Raw genomic sequence first — 16501 nt, forward strand, 5'->3', positions numbered from 1 at the left:
TTTATTGGTTTTCCAATTATGATAATTATGGCAGATGTGGGTTTTGCCACATTATCTAGAATATAAGATGTAACTAATATTAATGTTAATAGTGGAATAAAACATTGTCAATTAAGAGTGGCCTCTCCTATTTTTAAACTTGACACATTTCTTAAGAGGTAAATCTCTGGCCACTGTATCCTTATAATGTATAATCATGGAATTATGAGCTTTGTATCGTTTTATATTTATAAAAGGTAGAAACAATGGGAAAAAGGGTTTAATCTACTTTATTCAGTTCTCCAAAGATTGCTAGATGGTTCCATTGTTGGGTTCCAGGTCAGAAATGACAGGGAAGAACCAGAATATGGGCCAGAATGCCAAAATGGGGAGCCATGGATTTTCTTGGAGAGTTTTGAGAGTTCCTCACATAAAACAATTCTGCTCCCAGCTTCCTCCACTAACATGAGTAATGTCTCACTCTGTTTAGACAAATTACAAAAAGAAGTTTGTCAAGGAGAAGGGAAAATCCAATTACTCCATCATGCAGGAACCTCCCGAGGTGAAACATGCCATGGAAGTGGCCAAGAAGCAGAGTGACGTATGTTTCCCCTCCTGACATCCTCAGGGCCCACTTGAGGCAGTGGACCCCAAACTGGTGCATGCTCTTGTTCCAGCATGTGCTCACCAGAACTTTCATACCTAGTAGTCAAAATAAATAAATAAATAAATAAGGTGATGGGAATTTGTTTGGTTTTAAATAAAAGGGTTGTTCATGCTTAATGGGGACTTTTGGGAAGACAACGTATCTCAAGTGAGTAAATATTTACTTCCCTAAATAAAGGTTGCTTACAAAAAAGATGCCAAAGAGAACCTGCATTATACCACAGTGGCTGATAGGCCAGACATCAAGAAGGCCACGCAGGCAGCCAAACAGGCCAGTGAGGTAAGGGTGTAGTTAAAATGTCCCTGGTCCTGTGGCTACTGCCAACAAGTAGTAAAAGGCACTCATCAGCAAGAATGCTTTGCCTATTTTGGCTCTCTTCGATTCAGGTGGAATACAGAGCCAAGCACCGCAAAGAAGGCAGCCATGGGTTAAGCATGCTGGGTCGCCCAGACATTGAGATGGCTAAGAAGGCAGCCAAGCTGAGCAGCCAGGTAAGGTAGATGGTGAAGTGGCGACTCTAGTGTGAAGAGATTTTAGAAATCTTGCAGAACGAAGTGATTTCCAGAATGAAAGTGCAATATTAACAACCAAAATAGATTTTGGATCTTTAATCACACTGCAGAGCTTTGAAAAGTCACATCATGGCAAGAATGCTGAGGACCTTATCTCATTTTCCTCTAACCAGCTTAGGCCTTTCTCACTCTCCACTCCTCCATGTACGGATGTGCACACCTAGGTAGGTGTCTGTGTACTTAATGACCATCATGTGACAAAGGGCACATCACCCCGGCAGTGAGAGTTATTTTCTAAGGGTCTGATTCATACTTCAGTCACCTGGGAGATATTTGTTAATGTGCAAGAGCCGTGACATTCTAACTTCTAACACCTAACCAGATGAAGGAAACTTTTTTCTTTCCTTCACCATATAATCATTGAATGCCTGGACTAAGAACTAGGGATGAGCAAATGTCCTCAGACTACTTGTAAGTGAATAAATAATTACAATTTGGTGTGATGAGTGTTCATCAAGGTATGTACGCATAGGGTGTTCAAGAAGATGCTGCTTTCTAGCAGATTTCATGTTATTGAGAAGATGGGACTCAGAAATGTGTCACCCAAAGCTGATTGCCACATTGCCTAATCTCCCTTGTGAAACCAATTACCTAGAGCACCCCCAAGTTATTACAGATTTTCGGACTTAAGCTCAGAGACCCCATGACCTTGCAGAGAAGAAATTTTGGTCACAGTACTTGAGCTTAACAATCTTATTTTCCCTCCAATTTGGAGATACCAATTCCCTCTTTTTCATGGTCCATTCTCTTCAAATATTTGATTGAAGAAATAGGTTTGGGATACATTTGGTGGTTGTATGTGCTGACTTTCAGCAATACCAAACATGGGATCTGACTCTCTAGAAAGCTATAAAGTATTACTGCAAGTGACAAACAAGTTGGAATTATGAAAAGATAAAATGTTCAGATGACTGATAACAAGCAAATATGATTTTCTATAGCTATACTTAAAAATCCTATGAAATATTTTTATTACAAATTAATGGAATTGTATCTGAGATAAAATTTAAAATTACTAATAAAACAGAATTGTTAAGATTAATGAAATATAATAACAATATAAAAATGTTTAAATGTTTTTAAATTTCCAGTCATACCCTTATCAAATTCAAAACAACTTTGATGTTGAAATTTTGAAAACTTCAGTTTTTGAAGGTTAAGAGGCTCATATTCTAATCCTAAGGGAATCCTATGTTAAAAAGAATGGGACCCAGCTGGTATACAACTATAATCCCAGCAACTTGGGAGGCTGAGGCAGGAGGATCTCAAGTTCAAAGCCAGTCTCAGCAACTTAGTGAGACCTTGTTTCGAAAAAGAAAAAATGGCTGAGGATATGGCTCAATGGTTAAGTGCCCCTGGGTTCAATCCCCTGTACAAAAAAATAATAAGTGGCGGGGCGGCGGGGGGACACAATCAGATCCTTTTATGAGCTCATCTTTCTGTGTTCACTTCCTATGAAAAAGGTTTGCATCTGGTTTGACAGCTTCATGGTGTGGCCCCTGACCCAAAGGGACCTCCCCATTCTGACTTTACTATCTCACTACATACTCTAGGCGGAATACCTCAAAGACCAAAAGAGAGGGCCCGGGCACGGCGCTGCATCTTTTGACACCCCTATGATGAGGCATCTTAAGAAAATTAATGTACTCATCAGTGATGTAAGATTGACATCAGCAAGCCAATATCTCTGTCTTTCTCTTTTTCTTGTCTTCTTTTCTTGGTCTCTGTCAGAGGACTGACCAAGTTCTACTTTTCTCTGTTGATTTCATGTTGGAACGTGTAGAATGCTGTGGAAATTTGTTGAAGGATATACTTTTGCACACACCCCTCTTTTCCTGCATGAAACTTATCCCCTGGAACAGAAAGAGCAGATGTGGAAATGGTCTCCTCTCAGCAACTTTAGGTTGCTTGTCCTTTATCAAATTAAAAGATGAAATAAAAACAAATTGAGGATCTCATCTCCAACCACACAAAGGAAACCTCAAGGAATGGAAATTAGCTCAGTCACTGAGCACTGGCCTAGCATGCGTGATGGCCTGGGTTTGATCCCCAGCACCACAAAAATTAAAACAAACAGAAAACTTCCTCTTCTTCTGAAGTTAATTACCCTTGCTAATATTTCAGGTATTTAAGGCTGGTACTCAGTAGAGACTCTCAGTTTAGATATACTATGAATCAACAGAATGAACTACTTAAAATGTTTTCATTCACAGCTTCTTCGTGCTTTACAGTCTTCACAGTAAGCAATTTAATAATTTAGGCCTGTTCTTCCATCTTTACAAATACTAATACATAATTCCCTGAAAAAGAGCTGAATAATTAGATGTTAGACTATTAAATACAATTAAGCTTTGGAAAGGAAATTAATTCATAATCACCTTCCTGTACCACATCCATAATAGGCCCAGTATCTGAGCCTGAGGGATGACAGAACACTGGTGGTGCTACTTGTTGGTCTGTGGCATGGTGTAGTTACCTCCCAGGCTTCCATGGTTAACGTTCTAGAAGGCTTTACTGTTCCATAATGCCACACGTATGCAGTATTACCATGCTTATCATCTAGTCCAACCCCATTCTACAAATTACTAAACTCCTGAATCTGATGTGTGTCCTAATCTTTCAAGAGGTAGTAATTCTTAAGAAGACCCAGTCAAAACGGAAGGTTCAAAGTGCTGCAGATTCATGTTAGCAGTTATGCTACGCTGTATTTGCTTGCAGCTCTCTTGTTGGAGAGGAGAGGCATCAACTTTTTTTTTTATTAAAAAGTTGGAAAATTAAGTTGAAATTAATTAAATAAACTAAAGTAAAACCAATAGAACTGCTGCTCTTCAAAATAAATGTCTTCAAAACAAGTTGTTTCATAAAAGAAAGAGGACTTTTAGCATATTTCTAGAAGCATCAGCTTTTCTTCTCCCCCCAGACAGTCCTCTGCTGCTCTTACACCTCAGTCTAGCTCTTTTGCATCTGTTTTACTTTCTCTTTGGTGTTTTGCTGCTTTGGAGGAATATCTCTTATGTTCTGGGTTCCTGTATCCCTGAGGAGAAGTTGTCTTTTGGTCTAGACACCAGCTCCCCACCTCTGGCTTTCCTTTACAGATTATTCTATTTCTTCATTTTAAGAGTGAATTTCTTTCAGAGAAGAACCACTGTAGTATTCTTCACATTTTGTTTTGCTGTGATGTGGGGTTTCTGCTTCCCCTCTGAGTGTGCCTGCCTTCCCCTGTACTGTTGTGTGTGCTTGATTTTTCTCTGCATTCTTATTATGGATGTGTTCAAAGTGAATGAGTCTCAGCACTGTGGATGCTTTTTATCCCTGTTTTTAGCATTTGAGTGGTTTCTCTTTGTGTCTGTTTTGCTGGATACATCAAGTTGTAGAGAATGGAAGTACAGTGATGGAGCATGAAAGATACTGGTTTTAAAAGCCCACAGTGAAATATCCTGGTGACTGGATCCTGGTATGCTGACTTCCTATTGAATGAGACATTCATCTCACCAGTAACAGCAACTCTAGGTTTCCCAAGAGTCAAATATTGCCCTTTCAGTTGGCTCATATCTAGAAATAATTCATTTTGAATCTTCCTAGAGTATGTAACTGATGGCATTCTACTTCTGAACTTAATCCTCCTATATTATGGACTAAGGTACCCAACTGTTTTTCAATAAGGAAGAGTTTCTGTCAGTTATTCAGTTAAATTCTCCTGATAAGTAAATCATCTTTATGTATTTTATGTAGGCATAATGACTGTCTCTTCCTTCTGTGCAAATATTTGTTGAGCAACTATCAGTGTAGGCGTTGTACTGATCTTTAAAATTGAGGATATTTAATCCTCTGCATATCCTTTTGTGTATCCTAAAAGTACATTTAATGTTTTCTCCTTATGCTAAAGTATCTTACTTTTTCCTTACTTCAAACCTGAAATAATAATTGAAGCCATTAACACTCAGAATCTGTTCTTTTTTTTTACTCAGAAGTTATGCCATCTTTGGCCGAGTCTAAAAAATTTAAAATGATATAGTCAAAGTACTATTTTAAAATAAGTTCTTTAACTTAATAGATTTTTTTTTTTACTTCTCGACCTTCCTGCTCATTTACAACCCCTCTTCCAAGTCCTTACAGTAGGCCTAAAGAGTTTTTTTGTTTTGCCTTAGTTAGGAGAGCCGCACCACTCCAAAATAAGTACATTAGATTGCTTCTCTGAAATTAGCCTGAAGTCCTTTCATATTTTTCATACCTCTAGATAATATAAAAATGAGCAAGGCCAATATTAAATCACTGGATCTTGTACTTGCTTCATTGTTGCCCCAACAAGAGTAATAATTATTAACAGTGCCTTCTTTTTCTCTTAAAAAGGTCTCAAATTGGATGATAAGTTATATGATCTCTTTATGTATAATATGAATATTCTTTGGCATTTATGTTTCCACTATTCTTTAGTTCCCAAATTTGTTGATGTTCAGGAATAATTTGGATGTTTGCATTTGCCGTTAGGTTAAATACCGAGAAAATTTCGACAAAGAGAAGGGCAAGACTCCAAAATATAATCCAAAAGACAGCCAGCTCTACAAAGTCATGAAAGATGCCAGTAATCTCGCAAGTGAGGTATGGGGTTTTTTGTTTGTTTGTTTGATTTTTAAAATTTTTGTTTACTTTTTAAAATTTGTTCTTTTTAGATATACATGACAGTAGAGTGTATTTTGATGTATTTTACATACATGGAGTATCACTTACTCTAATTAACACCCCATTCTTGTGGTTGTACATGATGTAGAGTTTCACTGGTTGTGTATTCATATGTGAACATAGGAAAGTTATGTCCAATTCATTCTACTGTCCTTCTTATTCCCATCCCCCCCTCTTCATTTCACTTTGCTTAATCCAATGAACTTCTATTCCCCCACCCCCACCTCTTATTGTGTGTTAGCATCCACATATCAGAGGGAACATTCAGCCTTTGTTTGGGGGGGATTGGCTTATTTCACTTAGCATTAATTGTGGTAAATATGTAACATAATATTTGCCCTTTTAATTATATTTCAATATATAATTCAGGAGCATAAATTACATTTACAATGTTGTTCAACTACCACCCACTACTTCCAAAACCCTTTCATCACTCCAAACAAAAAGTCTCTATTAAGCAACCCCTCTTCTACTTAGCTCTTGGAAACCTCTACTCTCTACCTCTACATATTTGCTTAATTTATAATTTTTAAATAAATGGAATCATATAATATGTCTTTTTATGTCTGGCCTATTTTAGTATAACATTTTCAAGGTTCGTCCATATTGTAGCATGTATCAGAACTTCATCCCATTTTATGGCTGAATAATATTCCATTGTGTGTACACATCACTTTTTTTGCCCTTGATCTGTTGATCACTTGGGTTGTTTGTACCTTTTGACTACTGTGAACATGGTATGGTTTTTCATAACACCTCTAACATTTGTTTCATAATGGGATATTTTACTGGGATTTCCATGAGTGCCATTTTCCATTTTCTATAATTTCCTTTTTCTCTCCCTTAATATGTAGGTTAAGTATAAGGCTGACCTGAAGAAACTTCACAAACCTGTGACTGACATGAAGGAATCTCTGATAATGAATCATGTTCTAAATACAAGTCAACTTGCTAGTTCTGTAAGTTCAACCATTTGTTCCAGAAATAACTTATTTCACCCATCTGCAACTCCAGTCCTTCTCTGAGCTCACGTGTATCTCCATCTCTGCTACTGATATATTGCATTTATTGCAAAGCTGATCTTCTATTTGAGTGTATTCTCCCAAATTGCATTAACCTATCAATTCTCCACTGACTATAATACCTCTCAGGATGTAAAAGTGCTTCTGTTATTAGAATATTTCAATCTTCTTTTCTCCCCAATTAACCATTCCCTTTTCTCCTTTCCAAGGACATAGAACTATCATATGAAATAGTTCTTTCATTTTGAACTTTGAACTTATAACAGCTACTTTGAAGAAGCTGAAGTAGTGTTTACATCTGGTAATAAATGACAATAATAAACTGGGGTCTTCTATCTTTTAAAATATTTTTTTACCCCTCTTCTCCATTTAATGTCTGCAAATTTTAGCTTGGTCTTGACAATGCTGTTGTGCGAATGTCTAAGCGAAAGAGGAAAATTAGGAAACTAAGCAGCTTTTCCACTGAGGTGCCTTTTTGTCCCCTCCCTCTCAGTACCAGTACAAGAAGAACTACGAGAAGAGTAAAGGCCACTACCACACAATCCCTGATAACCTGGAGCAGCTTCACCTAAAGGAGGCCACAGAGTTACAGAGTATAGTAAGTCAATCAAGACTGGCTTCTCACCTGCTGGGCCTTTGTCTCAATGTCAAAAACTTCCTGAATTCCCCTCAGGATGGGAGTGATGCTTTTAATTGCCATTGTTTGAAAATAAATGTACAAAGATAAAGAATCTTTGAATTTAATAATAGTTTGAAATACATTTTTGTTAAAATTATAATAGCAATTGCATATAGTAGAGAAATATGTACGTGGTATGTGTTATTCAGACTACTTTCAGAGCTGGGAGAACAATGATTGTGTTGCAAGGGTGACAACCCCTCACAGCAACCCGTATGTCTGTTCCCAGGTTAGGATACATTAATGGATGGTAGGGAGTCTTGGGAGGATTTTAATCAGGGAAGTGACATGATCATTCTACCTTGAAGGAATGTCTGGATTTTTAAGAGATTGCTAAATTTATAAAATAACTGAAGATTTCAGAGGAAAGAACTTGTTATCCCATGACCTCTGTATAATAAATTCATTACTATTTAGGTCCCCCTTGGATTTTAATCAGAGAACTATGTCCTCAAGTCCTGTGTAAAGTAGCATATGCCCCTAGACCACTATCTAATGTCTTGTTATAACCCAGAGCTGAGATTGAGCAATGCCATTAGGGTGTTGTGTGAACAAGGGCTTTTGCCTCTGTCTTTCAACTTCTCTATGAAATATGAATATTTATGTGGCTCCCCCATTCCTAATAACGTGTTATAAGGATGAGGAAATTTAACTTGTAAAATAGCCTTATGAGGGGCTGGGGTTGTGGCTCAGCAATAGAGCATCCCCCTAGCACAGGCAAGGTCCTGGGTTGATTCTCAGCACCACATAATAATCAATAAAGTGAAGGTATTGTGTCCAACTACAACTAAAAAATAAATATTAAAAAAACAGCCTTACAATTCTTTTGATAATGTTAAGCTTATTAATAATTCATTCAACATGCAAACTAGTTTTTATATACATAGTATAAGTTAATTTATGTATTTTTTTCAATATTTATTTTTTTGGTGTAGATGGACATAACACAATGCCTTTATTTTTATGTGGTGCTGAGGATCAAACCCGGGTCCCACCCATGCTAGGCAAGCGCTCTACCGCTGAACCACAATCCCAGCCGTGCAAACTAATATTCTTTTTTTTTTTTTTTTTTTTTTTGACACTGGTGATTGAACCCAGGGGCACTTTTCCACTAAGCTACATCTCCAGACCTTTGTATTTTTATTTTGAAACAGGGTTTTGCTAAATTGCCCAGGCTGGCTTCAAACTTGCAATTCCCCTGCCTCAGTCTCCCAAGTCCCTAGGATTGCAGGCCTGTGCCACCATGCCCAGGTTCTCAGTTCTATATATATTGGCTGTATTAAATATATGACCAGTTACGACCAGAGAGAGTTGTTTACCTGTAAGTAAGGTTGCATTGACTTATTCAATCAAGACCCCAGGTCTCCAATAAAGTTCTTAAGAAACTGGAGATTTTATCAGAAATAGTTACTAATGCTGTTAAGGTGTTCACATCTACACACTGAATCTTGGCCAAACTTATTTGTGGGCAATTTTCTCCATCAACATTTCTCTCAGCTGATTCTTCTCGGTGATATTTTTGTCACCTTGAATTGAATCTGAATCTTGACTATGCCTTTCAAACTGCTATGGTATCCCTTCTACACCCAGGTAACAATAAAAAGATACTGCCTCTGAACACAACAGGAAACTTGTTTTGAGAGGCAATGAAATGACTGAATTAGACATAATGTATCAATTAGAAAGTACTGTCTTTGAACTGGTCTCTGTTTAGGAACTGAGCAACATCGAGATCTAACAAGGCTCTTAATCACTAGGTAAAATACAAAGAAAAATATGAAAAAGAGCGAGGAAAGCCCATGTTGGACTTTGAGACACCAACATACATCACTGCCAAAGAATCTCAGCAGATGCAGAGTGGGGTAAGTTGTACAAAACCACACTATAAACAAAGGTATAGATAAGCTAACGAACACAAGCTCTGTCCAGCCTCCTATTACCCCAAAGTGGTAGATGGGAGAATTTCTTAATAAATGATCACTAAAATATTTTTCATTACAGAAAGTCTATAGTTTTCTTTTTTAATACTCTAACTAGTAGATATTTACCATATATATTTTATTTCAATGACTACTTTTGTAAAAGTAGAAAACTTTTCCTAATACTGAAACAAATCATACTGAATTTAATTTGATATTTTCTTTGATGAATGGCAAGTTCCCTCCACACAGATACACCATTGGTTTTGGACTACTAAGTAGGATGTGCCATGTCTAAAGGGGATCTGTGATCAAGATGTATACCAAGGCCCCCAAAAAATAAAAAGTCAAGGTCCCGTATTTCCTATTCTGGAATTTTAAGTGTAGATATTTTTAAAAATCTTTGTCACTTTTTGTTGTTGTTGTTGTTAACCATGAGAAGAATGGAATTTTATTTTGAATCTTAAATCTGTTTCATTGGGAAAAGTCCTATTTGGAATTTGTTTGCCTCTCCTCCAACTATAAAGATAATTTTTTAAAAATTAACAGTTTGTAGAGTTTTCTTGTGTATAGAATGCTAGCTCATGGAGTTTAAAATAGTTATCAAACAATTGGTGGAGCTAAATAAAGAATCTATGGAATTCCTTGTATTTTCTTACAATTTTTCTGTAAATTTAAAATCCACTAATTTTTTTTTTAAATCATAAAAGTGGAGTTAAACATCTGTTTTCGGTCCTCTCGGTTAGATACCCTTGTCCAGGGGTGGAAGAGGAGATGAGGTGGACACGGGTGGAGTTTCAACTGTAGCAAAACCACAGTTTCTCTGTGCCAGTTACCCACTCATCTATTCAGTGATTCAGAAAATAGGTCATGATTATGATAAAGGCCAAGTTTGCAGTGGCCTTTTCCTACTTATCCTCCTTGAGTCACTTACTTCAAATTCTGAAATAAAATCTTTTGTCACCTTAAAAATGTAGGACAGTTTTAAGAGAGACAGTGAATTCAGAGTTGATAGTTCATCCATCCTTCTACTCTGGCAGAGGGCCAGGCCCAGTTACAACCTCATGTGAGCAAGGGACCCATCAAAGTTTCCCACACCCTGAATTTCCCTGGAGCCATTAGCCACAGGCACAATATTTCCAGAACAATCAGATATGCTTAAAATCTCTGATCATTGGCAGAACCACAATCCAGTTAAGAGGCCACACATAGAAATAAAATGTTGTAATTTTTTTTTCTTTCTAGGGTTGAGAGAGAAAATATAACAAAGATTCTTTTTTTTTAACCTGTCTTTCCTTCCTACTTATATTAGAAAGAATATAGGAAAGATTATGAAGAGTCCATTAAAGGCAGAAACCTGACTGGCCTGGAGGTTACACCAGCTTTATTACATGTCAAATATGCAACCAAAATAGCAAGCGAGGTAGTAGCCACTTGGTCTTTTCTTTCCCTTGTTATCCAAATAATTGCACTAATGACACTCATCAATGTGTTCCTCCTGCCCTTCTCAGTACCATCTAACTGCGGGTTTCAGGTTGAGTTCCCATGTGTTGGCACTACTACCTAATCTATTACCCCTGTTAATTGTTCTAATTTTTTACTGGAGTACTTATTTTAAAATGTGCTTACCTTAGCATTCTATTAATTTCTAGTCTTTCATTTTATATTGACTATTAACTGATGAAGCTTATACCCTGCCTTTTTTCAGATCTTTACTTAACCATAAACTGTTAAAAACTCGAAGTGTAAATCCTTCAAAAAAATTTTTTTTGGTTTTTCACCAAAGAGAACAATCTAGGCTTTCTTGTCAGTGTTGTTATTTTTATTTTGTGATCTAGAAAGAGTACAGGAAAGATCTAGAAGAAAGCATTCGTGGAAAGGGTCTCACTGAAATGGAAGATACTCCCGACATGCTACGTGCAAAGAATGCCACTCAGATTCTCAATGAGGTGAGACCACAGTCAACCACCAATGTGTAACAAAGCATCTTCCTACCCCAGTTACACCAAAAAGACAGGCAAAGATAGAGTTTTTAAATTTCAAGTTCTAAATCTAACATAATTAGTAACGATTAAGTAAAATATGTCAATTTCCAATGAGTGGATATTATAACATGTTTCTATAGTGGTTGTCATAACCAGTTATTTAATGTTATTTAACTTTGATACATTCATTGTGCTCATTTAAATTAAAATACCATACAGGAGTAGTATGCACCTAAATTTTATCCTAGTTATATACCAAACCAGATTTAAAGATTTTTATTTTAACTTTCTCTAATTAGAAAATGGTAAAGCATTCAAAACAAGGACTTATATTAACATGCACAGAATAGTTTCCTATAGGAGCTTCTATAGACCCCACTCCATCCTGTCACATGCAACAGTGAAGGTAAACTAGCAAGAACACTGTGACAACTGTGGTAGCATGTTGTATGGATTTATATACACTCTGTATGCTTATCATCTACATGCAGAAGTTAGGTGACTTTTTGTTTGTTGTTTCTCTGTTTTAATAATGCTCCTATAGAAAGAATATAAGAGAGACCTGGAGCTGGAAGTCAAAGGAAGAGGCCTGAATGCCATGGCCAACGAAACTCCGGACTTTATGCGGGCCAGGAATGCTACTGATATTGCTAGTCAGGTCAGTATTTCTATTCCATGTCAATCTTTCAAGAAAGTAGTTGCAATTTTAATGACATATTGTCTTTCCTCTGTACATTTTTTTTTTGGGGGGGGGGTACCTGGGATTGAACTCCAGGGCACTCCACCATTGAGTCACATCCCCAACCCTATTTTGTATTTTATTTAGAGACAGGGTCTCACTGAGTTGCTTAGCGCCTTACTTTTGCTGAGGCTGGCTTTGAACTTGAGATCCTCCTGCCTCAGCCTCTCCTAGCTACTGGGATTTCAGGCATGCACCACAGCACCTGGCTTCCTTTATATCTTACTTGTTCATTAGTGACAGTCAAATGCAAACAGTGGCATTCTTGAACATCTGCCTGATGAAATCTGTTCCAAATGATCAGGGACCCCCTGTTAGGTTGTTCTGCCTTCCAGAGTTTATAGCCACTGCAGACATTCAGAGTAAACAGCAGAAGCTGGATAACCAAACCACTGTTGGAGCTGGGGTAGACTCTGACTCTTGACCTTGCTTCTTAGTCTCCTTCTCATTTGGCACCAAGAATTCCAGGCTTTCTTTCACCATCAAGGCCTAAATTTAAAACACATCTTTTAGGCATCCAATGTTGTTTAATGCTAATTTATGTGGGTCCTTACTACCTGTTGATCATCTGTGTCCTTATACTGAATCCCGTACCTAACTGGATAGTCTTCCAACAGCTAAGATGATCTTTCTGAACATCACTCTTTAGCATAAAGCTGTAAACACAATGGGAAGGAATGTCTGTTGAATATCAAATGGATGAGTCTCTCTTGGAAAAGAAATATTGTTCACTTCTTAAGGAAACTAAGCCAACAAATGTTGTACACATTGCAAACATTTACCCAACTGTTGGGTGTCCTTCTTTTACAGATTAAATATAAGCAATCAGCAGAAATGGAAAAAGCCAATTTCACTTCTGTGGTTGATACTCCAGAGATCATTCATGCCCAACAAGTCAAGAACCTTTCAAGTCAGGTAAGGTCATTAATTAGAATATATCTCACAAGTTCCAGTCATGGAGAAAAAAAGTCCCACTGCTTATACCTAAGGAGGATTTTTAAAATCACAATTTCCCCCAATAAAACAAATGGGATTTACATATGATACAAATTTAAGTCAGAGTTGAAAGTTCTGTATCATATTTTTAAAAAATGATAGATAACAGGGATGTAATCTAGTGGTAGAGTGTTTGCCTAGCTTGCTCAAAGGTCTGGGTTTGATCCCCAGCACCACAAGAAAATAAATAAAATAGATTTTAAGAAGAGCTGGGGCTATACTTCAGTAAGAGTATGAGGTCCTGGGTTTGATCTCCAGCACTGGAGAAAAAAATTAGACAGAATTTTAAGATACTAAAGAACTCTTACAAGGTACAATTCCCAATTAATAATTTAATATGTAACTTTTAATATGGATATAAAATTTGTGTACAAATCTAGAAGACACCATGTGAACAGCCCACATTTGGATTACCAATCTATAATGAGTGAGATTGTATCATCAATTCTAACTGCATGATCTAACCCTGAGTCCTCCCATCATGGGTAACTTCCATCTTCCTACCAATAGATGAGCAAGATCACTTCGTACAACAGGATATATTCATTTGTGTAAATACTCTTCAATGATAATCAGAACTGAGTAGTCCCAAGTTAGAACTTTTGCTTGTCTTCTGAGCCATGAGTTCCAAAGCAGTAGTTATAACCTGACCTGGCTGCTTTAAAAAACAAAAACAAAACAAAAAAAAACCTGGTAATGTAGATTTCTTGGTTGTACCTGGAATTCTGAAGCTTGTAAATCTGAGGTAGGTGCTTAGAGATCTGTTTTTGTTTAAATCTTCATAGAGGATCTCTTTAATAGCCTATCAGATTGAGAACTATTGATTTAAACCCTTTATTACTAATGTATAATTCTCTATTGTAAAGTTAGACATGAAAAGAAGCTATTACCCTGGGGATGTGGCTCTGTAGAGCACTTGCTTAGCACACGTGAGGTCTTAAGTTCAATCCCTAGCACAGCAAAAATAAATTAAAAAGAAAAGAACTCTCATTAGAAAAGTAGTTTAATCAGGAAACATACATATTCAATTGGGAGAAATTAACCTTTTATTTGGGGGCAGAACTTTTATTTGGGAAAAGCAACTTTTCAAATTTACCAAAATTATGTGAATCCCAAACTACCCTGCTATGTTTACTGGGAGAGCCCCAGAGCCCAGGGTTCCTTGGGCTGTGAGGCACATGGCAGCTATAAGACATTCTGCTTTCAATATTGCTGACCTTTGAGGAGAACCACAGAATGCAGGCCTATTCCAGGGAGGCCTGGATCACTTACTTTGCTGGTGTTTCCTCTCCTTGGGTTCTCTGTGGCTGGTTCCTCAGGCCTAAAATATGACAGGCACGTTACTTCCTCAACAATTTAGACCAGTATTAAAAAATTTGAATGATGGAATTGTGCTAGTATTTTTCACAAAACTGCTTCTCCATTTCTATTTGGGGAGTATGTATTTTATAATATCTAAGCCTTTTGGGGATTAATGACAACCTTGTGAGCTCATTCACAAGTTCTGACACTGGACTGAATATAGACCTTTCCCTCCCAAATACCATCAGGTTCCATGTGTAAACTGATTACCTCTCTCAGGGATGACAGAATCACAAGGATTGCTACCTAAGTTAGCTTTGTAAAACCCGTAGAGGCAGTTTTTACTAATTTTAAAAAATAAAGCCTGCTTATATTCTTTTCCCAGGAAAATGAGAACTTTTCCCTTATACTTGTATAACTAAAAAGAGGCATTCAAGTAACTACTTCTTGGACAAATAATCTGTTCCTGTTCTTCTAGAAACCCACATTAAACAAAATATAGGCCTAAATCTCTGATTGCCTAAAACTATTTGTCTTTGAGAAGATTAAAATTTTCAATACTAATAATAATGCATATATACTACAATCTAGATAGAACAGTTTTATCCACATACAAAAGTGACTAGTGTCTTTCCTCAGTCTATATCCCTATACACCCCAAACTTCCCTGAACTATAGAAGAAACTAGAGTTCAATAAAGCTAGAGAGAAAAGTGAAAGGACATACTGACAAATGATAAAAGTTAATAAAGCTCTAAGGCAGAGTAAGAGTTCTGCTACAGAAAATAACTAAAAATATCAGTCTGGTGCTGGGACTGACTGTGTATGTCCAGGAAGTGTATCCCTTACAGGTACTTCTCTGGCCAAAGTCTAGTGCAGGCAAGGGAGGCCAAAAGAAAAGTGATGGGTGACTCAGAGCAGCCCTTGGTAAGTTAAGTTACCCAGGGTTGCAGCCCTAGGTCTTCCTATTTAGTAGGACCTCCAGTAACAGCAGGCTAGTTTCTGCAGCATGAGAGCCATGTTCTGGAAGTATCTGCTTGCTCAATCAAGCAAGCAGTTAGGAGCCCAGAATGTAACTGCTTCAAGTTCAGCAGAAATTTCCCAGTCACCACTGAGGCTGGCTTTCAGGAGAGTGAAAGTTCTAATCTTCCTGTTCTTCTCTTCCTGCCTGGCTCCTGGTTAAGTGACTTGGTCTAACTCAGAGATGACTGACACCACTGGAGGCAACTCCATCGCCCCCCGCCCCTCCCCACCCCAAGAGCCTCATTAGCAGTGACTTCCCTCTTGTGGGCCTTTCTCTGCCAGCTTTGTCATGACAATGGGTCCTATTAAATGCTTGGTCTTCATTCTGGAAAGAAAAGATATGGCCCTTACTGACCAAGAGGACTGTTTTATTACTCTCTAACATACTTGTATAATCAAGATGTAAAGGACTTTCCTTCTGCTGAACCAGAACAGCTATTTCAGGTTCCATTTGGCCCATATTCCTATGGTGTTCACTCGTTTCTTGGAATCTATTCCTAGAAAAAGTACAAAGAAGATGCAGAGAAATCCATGTCATATTATGAGACTGTTTTGGACACTCCAGAGATGCAAAGAGTACGGGAGAACCAAAAGAACTTCAGCCTTGTAAGTTTTTTATTGACTCTAAAGCATAACCTACTGATATCTGGGATCATGCAGGCTAAGCACTTGGGCATCCTGCCACTGAAACATGGCTGTTGAGTAGCCCTCCACTACTCTGTTCTTGCCCTCAGAAATGTGTGTTTGATTCTTCCCTGGCTCCCCTTATACTTCAACCCCAAATCAGAGTCTGAAAGTAAATCTTGTTACTTGGTGGGTGGCTTCTTGTTACTGAATATGAACTATCACTATCTTCCATTATTGGTGACATGTCTTCCTCAAAGTTAAATCTAGGGAAGGGATACTTAGATAAATAAGCCTTAATTTTAACGATTTCAG

General features: G+C 37.5%; 1 protein-coding gene across 1 annotated transcript in view; it reads left to right on the plus strand.

Annotated features, from left to right (window-relative positions):
- Positions 1 to 16501, plus strand: part of Neb (nebulin) — a 202939-nt gene that overhangs the window by 165530 nt on the left and 20908 nt on the right. Inside the window, exons 135-146 of the mRNA XM_058573519.1 lie at positions 470 to 580; positions 824 to 925; positions 1033 to 1137; positions 5707 to 5817; positions 6753 to 6857; positions 7414 to 7518; positions 9357 to 9461; positions 10831 to 10941; positions 11357 to 11467; positions 12048 to 12161; positions 13053 to 13157; positions 16064 to 16168. Coding sequence (XP_058429502.1) covers positions 470 to 580; positions 824 to 925; positions 1033 to 1137; positions 5707 to 5817; positions 6753 to 6857; positions 7414 to 7518; positions 9357 to 9461; positions 10831 to 10941; positions 11357 to 11467; positions 12048 to 12161; positions 13053 to 13157; positions 16064 to 16168 — 1290 coding nt within the window. The remainder of the gene's footprint in view (positions 1 to 469; positions 581 to 823; positions 926 to 1032; positions 1138 to 5706; positions 5818 to 6752; positions 6858 to 7413; positions 7519 to 9356; positions 9462 to 10830; positions 10942 to 11356; positions 11468 to 12047; positions 12162 to 13052; positions 13158 to 16063; positions 16169 to 16501) is intronic.

This window comes from Marmota monax, unplaced genomic scaffold (genome assembly GCF_021218885.2).
Source record: "Marmota monax isolate L192 unplaced genomic scaffold, Marmota_monax_Labrador192_F-V1.1 WCK01_AAM20220418_F8-fsc00048, whole genome shotgun sequence".
Classification (NCBI taxonomy): Eukaryota; Metazoa; Chordata; class Mammalia; order Rodentia; family Sciuridae; genus Marmota; species Marmota monax.